Consider the following 13081-nt stretch of genomic DNA (forward strand, 5'->3'; position numbering starts at 1 on the left):
CAGCAAGGAGGCAGAGCATCCAGATGGTGTTGTGGAAGTTAGCAGAACTCATGGGTCCTGATCATTTCTGATCCTGAAAGATAATCACTGTGGATAATCTTCCCAGTGCCCAAGGATCAGTTTAATTGGTTCTCCTGTAGTGATCTCCAGTTCCTTTTTTAGTTCGCAGTTCTTTTTCTTCCTTTCCATACTGATCTAAGATTAGAGATGCTGCACGCTAGCTTTTTAGAGATTATTTCTCCTAGAATCCTGCTTAACGAACATTCCAGTTACTGAACTGATGACTTGATGTGTATTCTTTACACGGGATGTTACAGGGAGACATTATTGTTTTCAGCCCATTTAGTTAGGATTTGGGGTAATCTGGACTAGGCAGAGTGTGATGGTTTACACATTAGGAACACAGTTGGCTAAATAAATTAATATTCTGTTAAATAAGATTTCAAGAATGCCTAACCTAATTGTGTAAGAAGTGAGATGTTTGTTTTTGTTCTTTCCTTTTTTTTTAATTTAGTAGGTTCTTGCATACTTTTCAAGAATAGATCTTGTGTATTCTTTAAAGTAGCCTTAGTAGGAGTTTTAATTGTTAATTTTTTAAAGCAAGTAAGGTGTGAATACATTCCCTTTTTTTAAAAAAAGTAAATGACAAGTAGCTAAAATAAAAAGTGTACATCCCCTTTTACGAACTGCTTGTAGCTACCTTTTTTTATCCATTTACAAACACACACATTTAGTAACACGTAGTCTGTTTTGGGTGCTTAAAAAACAGGATCAGTTTAATCTATAATTAGCTCTCTTATAACAGCATGCCTTGGAGAGTTCCCTATGACCATGCCCATGTGTTAACTTCATTTTTTAAAAGTAATCTCTACACCCAATGTGGGGTTCGAACTCTCAACCCTGAGATCAGGAGTCGGATGCTCTCCTGACTGAGCCAGCCAGGCATCCCTACTTCATTCTTTTTAACGGTTGTATAATGTTCCATCTTGTGACTATCCTGTGATTTATTTATTCATTGCCCTGTTGGTAGATACTTAGATTGCTTGCAGTCTTTGTCATAACCAACCGTGCTATGGTAGCTATTTTCAAACTTTGTGTTCATGCATGAGTTTCTTCCAATAAGACTTATACAACTAAATTCTTGGTTAGCATTTAGAGTCAGTGTTTATATTTGGAGATAACAGAAGTATTTTTCTTTAGAAATATTCGATTTCTTGCAAATTCTGATGCCTTTTCTATAAATAGTTAGGCTTGTGACATCTTCTGTGGAGCATTCCATGTAGCCACTACATGGGATGGTGTCAGCAGTTTTATTATGAACTATTGCCAAAGGCAATGTCAGAAAAGAGGCTTCACGGCATAGAGGTAGAAATTAGTTCTTGCTGCTTTTTCCTCCTTCCTATCCTGGTACGAGATTAGAGGTCTGTAGACGGGCTTGTACTGTCATTTAAGCAGCCCCATAGTAAAGCATGAATGCATTCTCATTTTAAAAAAATGAGACAGAAGTACTGTGTAGGATCTAGAACATAGGGATGGCCCCCCCTTGCATTTGAAAACAATCTGAGAAAACTGGAGCCCCGGATTTACTTCATTGTTTGTTTCCGTGTTTCCTCTCTCTCTTCCTCTCTGCATGAATTGTAACATTGTTTTCTGGGGCCGTTGCCCAGATTAAAGCTGTGCAAAAACTTGTGGCTGTGTGTTGCCACTATTTGGTACCTCTGACACCAGAAGGAAAGAAAAAGTAATGGCAGGTACATTGGCCATCACATCCCTTCTCTTGCAACCCCCCCCCCCAGATGGATATTTAGGGGACTTGAATGTCAAGTCCATCCATGAAAATGACCTCTCTAATATTTAAATGTTGATTTGTGTTTTCTTTCCAGGATCTACATGTTCTTAAAAGATAGAAAAATTCTTATCCTCCTATTTCTGTTCTTTTTTTCTATCTAATTTTAATGTTTATGTAAAAACAAGAAACAGTCTAAATCATTTAAAGTTATCAGACCAGCAGGATGTCCCAGAAAAACAGAAAAAGCCTGACTAGAAAGGCAGGAGGAGTCCCAAAAGTCCGTCAACAGGGGATGGGTTAACAGGTAATATAAAATAGAATGAGGATGCTGTCTGCCAACATGGAAAGATCTCCAGGGTGTTACCGTTGAGGTGAAAAAAACAACATGCAGAGAGCTTGTAGGATATGCAAATATTTCTGTAAGAGAAGAGGAAAAATAAAAATTTGTATTTGTATTTGCTATTATTTGCATAAAGAAACTGAAGGATACACAGCAATAAGTGAAAGTGTTTACTTCTGGTGAGGGAAGAGGGTGCGTGGAAGTAAGGCTTTTCCTGGTCTACCTTTTTAGGTCCTCATTTTTTAATTATTACTGTATAAAAGATAAAAGTAATTTTTGAAAGTAAGTTTTGCATTGTTAGGTATTGGCTGAGCTAAATCTGATCTGTTGAAGCCCACTCTATATGTGACTTCACCTGTCCTGTTTGAGCCTAGGTACCTTTTGGGGTAGGGTCAGTTGCAAGACCATACATTTTGGGGGGGAAGGTAATAAATCCTGTAATTAGAATCTGTATGGCAAAAGTAGTTCTAACTCCTCTGGCAAGGAATTGAAAAGGCACGTCTGCATTTCAGCTGTTTCTTGAGCATATGCAGACTTGTTGGGTTTATTCTTCACTTTTTCCCCCCAAAGTAGTTGAAAACCTTAAGACATGGTACTCATGAGTCACAGCTGGACCCTCTTGCTAATGCCTCCGTAAGCACCGTGAGAGAGTGAGCTCAAACTCCGGTCTTAAGCCTGGTTTTCTTCTGTGCTGATGTCTGTGTCCTAGAGAGAGTGTTACAATCTGAGCTTTCATTTTTACAGGAGCAGAAAACTTCAGATCCGAAACATCCCTCCTCACCTGCAGTGGGAGGTAAGCCAGTGTCACCCGCGTGTTTACGGTCTCCCTGCTCTCTGCCCTCACCTTACTTTTAATAGGCCAACAAAACGTCGCTCCCTCTGTTAGCTCCCTGAGGAAATAGAGGTCCTCAAGGCCTTTCCCACAAGGCCCCTGGGTCCCCTCTTTTCCTTTTACAGTACCCTAATGTATGTGATCTGTCATAACTTTAAGGGTGTGTTTGTCCCTCTTGTGGGGCAAGATGTGCGCTTTGAGTCCTCCTGCTCTGTCCTGCCAAGCACCAAGCACCAAGAAACTGAAACAAAGAGTGTATGTGGTTGGTGGTTTTTATCTCATGACTTTGTAAACAATTTTTACCTTTCCAAACTATGATTTTGTAAAAAAAATAAAATAAAATCAGTAGAAACCCAATAAAAATAGAAGATTGTTAGCTTAAGTAGGTTTTTTATTTTGAATTAGTTTTGCTATAAGTAGTGGTTAAGATACAGTTTCAGAATTGTAAAACTTCTTTTTTTTTTTTTTAATTTTATTTATTTATTTGACACAGAGAGAGAGACAGCCAGCGAGAGAGGGAACATAGCAGGGGGAGTGGGAGAGGAAGAAGCAGGCTTCCAGCGGAGCAGGGAGCCTGATGCGGGCTCAATCCCAGGACCCCGGGATCATGTCCTGAGCCGAAGGCAGATGCTTAACGACTGAGCCACCCAGGCGCCCCCAGAATTGTAAAACTTGTTATAAGATAGCAACCTTAAAATTTAAGAAGATAAAATTCGAGGAGTGGTCTTATTGCATTATTTAAAAAGAAACTGTCCAAATGTTTATTTACAACTCAAACAAAATCAAAACAGCCTTAAAGGAAACAGAATGTTTTATCTAACATTTTTATTACTTAAGCAAAAACAACCTTTATTATGAAACATTTCAAACATATATATCCCATTGCTTTGTAAAATAAGGAGACTCCTAGAGAAAAACAGAAGGAAGAATGGTTAAAACTTCCAAGAAGGACAAGTGAGCCTTATACTTTATTCTGCTTGTCATTTCAAAAGCAGTGTGTTCCAACCATCATGATGAATGGGATTGTTAACAGTTACTAAGACTGAAATTCTGCTGTGCCACCTCAGTGAACAGATTACTTAAGGGCCAATAAGCAAATGCAAGTACTATATATTTATTCAGTTCTGTTTTGTTGGAAGACCTGAAATATCAATTTAATTAGATTATTCCCATAACTGTCCTTGTTTTGTTTTAGTTCATTTGCTGGAAGATACCACTATACCATTTTTTATGTATGATTACGATCTTGTCTTTCTATTCTGACATTGAAGCTTTTTTTTTTTTTTTTTTCAGGTGCTGGATGGACTTTTGGCTCAGTATGGGACAGTGGAGAATGTAGAACAAGGTAATAAGTGAGGAAATTAGCCCATTGAATTTTAATAGGGATTATTATCTGTTATTTCTTATAGGCTGGGTCAACTCCAAAGAGAAATAGTAAATTCATATTCCTTTGGAAGAAGCTTCCTCTGTGTATGAGAGATATTCAGATCTTTTTATCCATATTGTATAATTTATTTTTTACAAGGAATATGATTTTCAGGTTGGTGTTTTATACTCTGTTGATGTGCTGAATGACCAGGCAGACCCTGTCAGGCTGGGGTAAGCTTAATTCACTTGGAAGTAATTGAATTTACGTTCTTACGGTTTTCCTCTTCCTGGCTAAGAACAACAGATCCCTAATGTCTTAGACTGAGTGTTTCTCAAAGAGTAGGACTCCTATACCACAGTCCCCCACAGTGCTTATGAAAATGCAGATTCCTGGGGCTCACCATCGACCTACAAAGTGAGACTCTAAGAGGGAAGAGTTCATGAGTCTGTATTTTAAACAAGCATCCCCAGTGATTTTTGTGTGTGCTCTGGTCTGAGAGCCACAGACTTAGGAACGGTGTTGGGAATCCACAGAAAATGTATACTCTTCTTTCTGCCACTCTCACTTTTCTCATCTAAAACCTGAAATACTATGATTTTAAAAAGAAAAATGTACCTTTTAAAGAAGCTGATATCTTATGTAGCTCTTTAAGAGTCCCAGAAAAGTAGATTTCAGGCCCCTGATGCGACAGGCAGTAACACACAATAAGGATTATTTTTCCTTGGTTTAAAAAGCAGAATGTGAATTCAGTCATTTACTCACTGTGGGCCCTTGGAAAAGTCACTTACCCTCCCTGATTCAGTTTCCACCTGTATAAAATGGGGAAAATAATTTCTGTCCCGTCCGTATCACTGAATAGTTGTGGCACCCAAAGAGAACCTGTATAAATATTTGTAGGTGATGGAGTCCCATATGATCTCAAGGGATTGTTAAGGTTCAGATGGAAATCATCACAGAGAACCCATTTTCTTATATGCAGTCTGTTCTATCTGCCAGTACGATAATCATTTTAAAGTAGTAATTATTCAAATGTTCTACACTCCATGAATATTAAAAATATTATTATTCAGTCTCATGCTGCTGACTGCCCATGCCCAAAGGTGAAGGGAAGGAGCTCAGAAAGACATGATTCTGTTTCTCAGTTCTTGTTATTTCCCTCAATATGGAAAAGAAGACATTCTAATAAGGATTGGATGTAGTAGGCAAGATGGCCTCACAGACATGAACCTGTAAAAGCTACTAGCTAAGACCATGTTATAAACTCAGGACAGAGCCATGCAAGGAAGAATTATTCCAGGTCCCTGGGGCAGTTTACAACTCCTACCGCACCTGTGCCCTGGAGACCACCCAGTTTCCAGCTGCCTCACAACTACAGGATAGAAGAGTTGGGCTTTTGTTTTGTTTTGTTTCATAGGTGATTCCTGATTCAGCAGGAAAACATTTTCAGTAGAGTTTTAAGAAACTTTTTAGAGCTTTTGTGTCCAGCAAAATAAAATTATTTGAATGGAGCTCAAGTTCTTTCCAGAATCACAGAACTGTCTGATTTCCTGAAGACAAGTGTCTTTGAGTAACAGAGAATATAACTAAGAAGTGAGAACAAAATCTGAGAATCCTAGTGGATAGATTTATTCAGGAGGTACAAACCAGCCCTTTCTCCCTTTCTGGGAGTTGACAGCCTCATCTGGAACACTAGAAAGCAGCCAGTAGTAACCCTCCGTACATTCTGTGTGTCAGCACTGAGAGCGGAAGGTTGTGGGCTGCTCATCCCCTGTTTTGCATTGTGAGGACTTCTCTGGGTAAGTGTGAATTAGAGGCAGCAAGCACCCCCCCCACCCCCGGGGCAGAGCAGGGCTGGGCTCAGCATTTATGACATGTAAATCTCAGTGGCAGCTCCTTCCCAAAGATCGTGCATCCCTTCCCTGTGAAGGCTGCGGCTACTTTGAAGTTACTGGATAAACAGTATTTTTAGCTGTGGTCCTTAACCTCTCTGAGAGTCTTATGGAAATTATAAACCAGAGAAATTCATATAGCCACACCTTTGAATCTTGGGTGGGGGTGGGGTGTGAGTTTACAAAATTCCTGAAGCTCTAACATGGATCCAGGATTAGGAATTCTGCACTACAGGGTTTTATTATTCCTTTGGAAAGCAGCTTTATCATGGTTTTCTTAAATTATTAACTTCCTGTTGTTGTTAACTCCAAGTCTCCCAATAGCTTAAATGTTTTTTAAAAGGGAGGATCTGATTTAGTCATGGCTACTTGTTTTCGGAAAACCAGGATTTGGGGGTTAACTTTACTGGCTTGGACTGGGAAAGTTTTATCTTGCCTTCTGAATTTATTTTTAACTTCCGACTTTAGAAGAAGAGGCAAGCAATTAGGAACCAAGATAAGCCAGCTCACAAGAGTTTGGTATTAGCCGCTACTCTTAGAGTTTGTGTTCTCTCCTTCAGCCAAGTGTGTTGTAATTGTGAGTTTTCTTTATTTATTATACACAGTTGCTAGATTTAACTCACACAGTCATGGAGCTCAGTCAAAGGGAAACAAAAATATTATTAATTCAACTTTAGGAATGAATGAAGAATTAAAATACTTTCTTATTATTTTATACATATATCCAGTTATTTAAAAATAAATGCAGATGGACAATTAAAACCAACAATTAAAACTTTGATGGTACTACAGTAAATTGATATAAACTTCTAGGAAAATAATCTGAAAAGATGCATTAAGCATTATGTTCTGTTACCCAGTTATTTTTCTTCTGTGATTTTAGCCTAAAAAACTAATTCCGAAGAGAACACAAATCAAAGGATGTTTGCAGTAACGGTGATTTTTAGCAATACTACTTAGAATAGCAGATATTGGGAATAACCCATATGTCAACAATTGAGGAATGGTTAGGCAAAAATCATGGCACAATTACTTACTAAAATTTTATGTAGACATTATAAATGAAAAATACAAACGTGTGTAGACATACGCACATGCCGTAGTATTTATAAGTGAAACTACAGTTTTGAGTTATGTATATATACAGTTGATTACAAATGTGCATATACAGTCAATTACTATTTACTATGAATGCACACGAATAAAGATAGAGATTCAAATAACTGTGGAGTTAGGATGATGAGTTTTTTGTGCATCTTCTCTACATTTAGTCTGTTTGCATTGAGCCAGAGGGCGACTGCTTTTCTTTCTATGACAGCATAGTTTTTGCTTCTTTCCTAGTCAACACAGACACAGAAACTGCCGTTGTCAACGTGACATATGCAACAAGAGAAGAAGCAAAAATGTAAGTGGATTTGGGCTACTTTCCTTTTAAATTTTTTGAGGGTTGTCTTTGAATTCTCAAAAGATGCATATGTTTGTCATAGCAGAGGAACCCCAAGGCACCTGTGCTCCCTTTAACAAGTTAGTGGAGCTCCAGGGCATTTCTACTGGGATGTCTGTTGGTTGGTTGGTTGTAGGGAGACTTTATCTTGAAAAATATTGAGCCCTGGCATCAAAACCGAGGTGGGTGCTGTGTCTTGACATGGTCAGGAATAGAGGCACCAGCTCTGTGATACTGTGTTCCCAGGACTCTACTTTGCCTACCACTGGGAGCTGTTTTTACCTGGAGCTATTTCCATCCACACTTGGTGAAGAGAGAATGAAACATCCACTTTTCCTCTGTGTAATATTAGAAAGGGGATCCGTCTCAACGACAGCAACAGCAGGGAGAATTGTCTGGGAGTAGTTAGTCAAAGATCACCTGGTTTGGGCTTCTCTTTCCTAACCTCCATTCACTGCCTAGTCCCCATTCATGACTGACTACATTGCTTCAGTGATGGTTAATTTTGAGGTTGGCGATTAATGGACATGGTACTGAGTTTTTAACAACAACAAAACAAAACCAAGTTCCTTTTTGTAGGAGATCCTTCAAGTGAAATGCCTGTCAGGTCATTGTAACTAGAATTATGGTCAAACATGGTCATGTTTCATGGATGTGACATAATAACCTTGGTTATACATCCCAGAACTATAGTTTTATTTATTTTGCAAGGTTTCAACACATATGAAGACATATTTAACCCATCATCATACTACTAGTCTTAAAAAAAAAGTTAATTTTGCATTGAAAAAGGCAGTAGATCACTTGGTATTGACTTTAGCCACACGTATATAAGCAGAATATATACCAGCAACTCATCAGTTTATATCCAGCTGCCACTTAGCTAGGACTAAGTGATAGGACTTTGGTGCTTTTATTGAATTCAAAGATACTGCTTTGTAATAAATTCACAAACACTAAATATTAACCTAGTAGAATAAGGTTATGGTTTTCACCTGCTGCAAAAAACCTGTGAAAAAATAGTTCCACTTTCTATATAATTTAAAAAATGCAATAGTGGGATATTGTGTATTCCCTCTCAAATTAGTAAATAATCTTAAATAATACTCTGTTTCCGAGGATTCAGTGAAACAAATGCTCTCCTAACTGGTATGGGATATAAGTATTGAAACCTTTCTGGAAGCACACTGGGCGGTACTTAATAATATTAGGTTTCTGGATGTACTCTCTGACCCAGCCATTCCATTAGGAATCTGTCCTGTGTGCAGTCGGACTAGCAAAAATGCCCATGGCAACACTGTATATAATAATAAAAGATTGGCGATACATACATGTATCAATAGGGAATGAGTTGCAAAAGCTATGATAAATCAGTAGAATGTTAAACAGCCAGTAAAAACTAAATTACAGGACTTTTAATGACTTGGAAAATGTTTAGAGTATTAACTCTTTTTTAAAGATCAGAAAATAATACATATACTATTAATCCATGTTTATAAATGATATTATTTAAGAAAAGAAAGATACAGGATGGACTATGATTTTTTTCCTCACTTGTGCATATCTATTTCTGAATTTTCAATAATAAATATATATTATGATCAAAATGAGAAAAAATGACTCCTAATTTTATACCAATATTTATAGAGAGTTTTTGTTGAGGGGGGTACAGTCTTGGGTGGTGAAAAAAGGCAGAATGCATAGTTGTATATCAAGTCTGACCAGGCCTGTACATTGTGATTATTTGTTTCATTGTTAAATGAAACCTCTGAGGGAGCAGAGCTGGCATCTGCCTTGCTCACCGCTGTATCCTCGAGGAGGATTAACTAGTAAGCCAGACTGAATGAACCTGTCCGCTGGCCTGGGGGTCCTCTTTGACATCACTCTCTAACAAAGCTCACCTGCTCCTGCTGCATTTCAGAGCCATCGAGAAGCTAAGCGGGCATCAGTTTGAGAACTACTCCTTCAAGATTTCCTACATCCCGGATGAAGAGGTGAGCTCCCCTTCGCCCCCTCAGCGAGCCCAGCGTGGGGACCACTCTTCCCGGGAGCAAGGCCACGCCCCTGGGGGCTCTTCTCAGGCCAGACAGATTGATTTCCCGCTGCGGATCCTGGTCCCCACCCAGTTTGTTGGTGCCATCATCGGAAAGGAGGGCTTGACCATAAAGAACATCACTAAGCAGACCCAGTCCCGGTACGTGCCTCCGGGGCTTCCTTTGCTTCCTTCTGACAGGCCCCCTGCGTGCTGGTGGGGCCCGGGTATCCTCAGGTGGCTATCGCTTGCATCAGCCGTGGGGGGGGCTGTGCTGTATGGGATGGTGGCTTCTTAAAACAGAACTACTAACAAACTAACAAAGCTGGGGACCTTCATGTGCTTTCTTGCCAGTAGCCTAAAGGTCATATCCTGAAATACTAAAGGCTCATAAAGAAGAAACTAATGACTTCACAGAGGAGACTAGTCCTCATAAGCTTATGAATGCATCAGTTTCTAAAACAGCAGAGGCATGGGGCTCAGTTTTGTGGGATCCCAGAAACCAGTTATCTTCGTTCTTACCTCCTATCTCGAGTTGGAGCCCTGAGTGGTGGTCGTTCTTTGAGATCACTTAGGGGGTCTCATAAATAGCTACGTGAAGGAAGTGCGTGGGTCTGCTGTATAGAGCAAGAAGTGAAGTGCCTTCGCCTTATTTTTAGTTCTCTAAGGAGACTGAAGCAGGAGCTGGAGTTAGAGGACGTAGTAAGCGTTGTCGTGGGATTGCTGATATTTGTTCTGAAGAACACAGCTTGATGTAATGAAGAAAGCACAGGATGCAGAGACCCGTGTTCAAGATTTACCATTTAGTGGCTCTGTGACCTTAGGAAAACCAATTGACTTCTCCGAGCATCAACTGCTTGTTCCGTAAGCCAGGATTATTGTTGGATTTAGGACAGTCAGGCAGATTGAAAGAAATAATTGCTGTGAAAGCACTTAAATTGCAAAACACCAAGTTACTGACGAACAGGAGTTATTTACATGCCTAGTGCATTTTATTCACGTCATCCGTTAAGTGTCCTGTAACCTGAAAGAGAAAACACTATTTTCTTCAAAGTGTCTGAGTTACTGCCAACTAATGGGCACTTACATAGATGAGTCCCAGAGTTCATGCTCATAGCAGTGAAATGATGACCCAGCGGAGAGGGGAAGTACTATCTGCTGCTCCATTTATTTTAAAATCAGCCCTTTTCTCCCCTGCAAGTTTGCTTCACTGCAGAAGTGATTTTTAGTTATATGTCTTTTTGTTCCAAAAATTTTTAAAGTGGCTTTAAAAATGCAACAAGTTTAAAGAGAAGTGAAGTTTAGTTCTCAAAATAATGTGCCCATTTTTTACAAGAGGCCAAAGACTTGGATCTGGGCTTTCTAACAGCCAGAGTAAAAAGGGATATAATCAATTATGTAATTTTCAAAGATAACAAAAACAAGTAGGGCCACAACTAGCCTAAGAAGTCTGATAAAGTCATCAAGCTTTTGAGCCATTTGTTTTAAAAGCCTGGAAGAAGGCACGCTGCCAGTAGCAAGGAAACCAAAAACTTAGGGCATGCCTCTGTTTTTAACCCACACTCAAATATATAAAGCTTGCTTGAATTTGGTGCTTGGATTTGGATTAACATATGGCTTTTAAAAGCTACAATCAGTTCAGAGACTGGCACAATGCCAGTGTGCAGTGTTACCCCCACTCACTTTACTCTTCGCTTCTATGATCATTTGAAAGACTACACAAAATACTTCATTTACCAAACTGGCTTCATTACCAAGTTGGCTTGGTGCCTTTGTCCCACAGCACTCCTGCAAGAAATATTCCCTTCTAAATGGAACTGCAAAGAATTCAAGTTTGGCACAAGACCTCCTGCCTTGCTTGCCGCCTTGAAGAATGGCATTGGTTGCAAACGTGCTAATGGCACTTCATTGTCTGTGTCCTCACTGTACGTTGGCCCATGAGATGCTTTCTCAGGACTAGGATCCTGTCCTAGATGACGTTGCGTTATGACTCCTGATTCTTTCCCTACAGGGTAGACATCCACAGAAAGGAGAACTCTGGGGCTGCAGAGAAGCCTGTCACCATCCATGCCACCCCAGAGGGGACCTCTGAAGCATGCCGCATGATTCTTGAAATCATGCAGAAAGAGGCTGATGAGACCAAACTGTAAGTTTGCATACAATGCCCAGATCACTTAACAGAGAAGAAGAGTAAGTTCTCATTCACTTAACACAAGAAATTTTTTAAAACCTGTAATTCTGTTCCTCAGTAAAGGGAGCAGGGGACAGATTAGTTTCAAGAAATTTATTCCCAAGGAGAATATAGTAGGAAATAGATCTGTTATGTTTTCATATGGCTGTTTCTCCACTTAAATGTTTCTTTTGATGATCTGAATGCTTCCATCACTCATTACTAATAATTACTGGTAGAAATACATAGTTATATGCTTCTAATGCCATGCGGGGATGGAGGTATTGTGTATCTGCACTGTTCAGTATGACAGCCATTAGCCACATGTTGCTAGTGAGTGCTTGAAATGTGGCCAGTGCAATGGAGGAGCTAAATTATTTTATTTTAATTCATTCAAATTTAAATAGTCACATTTATGGGTAATGGCTATCGTACCGGACAGTGCAGGCGTGTATGGAATGTACGTTGTCATCAAAACCATCATTTACTGTTCTGGAGAAGGTTTTTACTACCATGTTGCACTCTTCAATTTTCCTTAAGTAGTAGAAACTGGTGTCCAAGTAGCTACTTGACTCTTTTTTCATCTCCTTCCCTCCTTTTCTTTTTTTACAAAATACTTCTTGGGATTCCTGAATGTTGTACCAGTTCAAATGGCAAGTACAGTTCTTACTAAACCCATTGACTTTGTATTATAAATGAATTAATGATAATGGAATAGGCAATAGTTTGGTTTGGTAAGAAGTCCACTTATGGGTAGTGGTGGCAGTTTTATAGAGAAGCAGTGACGGATAAATCAAATATAAAATTAACTTAGCAAATAATGTCAAATAAGAGTGTTCTAAAACCAAGAAGATGAAAAGAAAAAAGAAAAAATAAAGCCAAGAAGATGAAAGTAGTCCTTAAAAGCAAAACATTGCAAATCTATTCTCCGATTTCTTAAGGCACTCTAACTTTTGAATTTATTACTTATGAATTATTTACTGTTTGAGGCCTTTGAAACCCCCCCAAATGCTATGGCTTAATTTGAATAAGCCCCTCCCTCAACCAAGTTATTGAGAACTTTATAAATACCCTTCTTGGTCCTTCAGCCTCAGGACAAGCAACTTCGAATATTCTAAATAATCAAAAAGACTGATATATAAATAAATTTTTGAGTTTTCATGTAGAGCCCACATAGAGTTTGAATATCTTTGAAATCAGTTTTTCTGAGTGCTAC

General features: G+C 39.0%; 1 protein-coding gene across 2 annotated transcripts in view; it reads left to right on the forward strand.

The window, feature by feature from the left end:
• Window positions 1-13081, forward strand: part of IGF2BP2 (insulin like growth factor 2 mRNA binding protein 2) — a 152855-nt gene that overhangs the window by 106864 nt on the left and 32910 nt on the right. For both annotated transcript variants that reach the window (XM_040621481.1, XM_040621482.1), the window contains exons 3-7: window positions 2874-2922; window positions 4255-4306; window positions 7561-7624; window positions 9585-9857; window positions 11707-11841. In XM_040621481.1, the coding sequence (XP_040477415.1) occupies window positions 2874-2922; window positions 4255-4306; window positions 7561-7624; window positions 9585-9857; window positions 11707-11841 (573 nt within the window). The remainder of the gene's footprint in view (window positions 1-2873; window positions 2923-4254; window positions 4307-7560; window positions 7625-9584; window positions 9858-11706; window positions 11842-13081) is intronic.

This window comes from Ursus maritimus, unplaced genomic scaffold (assembly GCF_017311325.1).
Source record: "Ursus maritimus isolate PB19 unplaced genomic scaffold, ASM1731132v1 scaffold_4, whole genome shotgun sequence".
Taxonomy (NCBI): domain Eukaryota; kingdom Metazoa; phylum Chordata; class Mammalia; order Carnivora; family Ursidae; genus Ursus; species Ursus maritimus.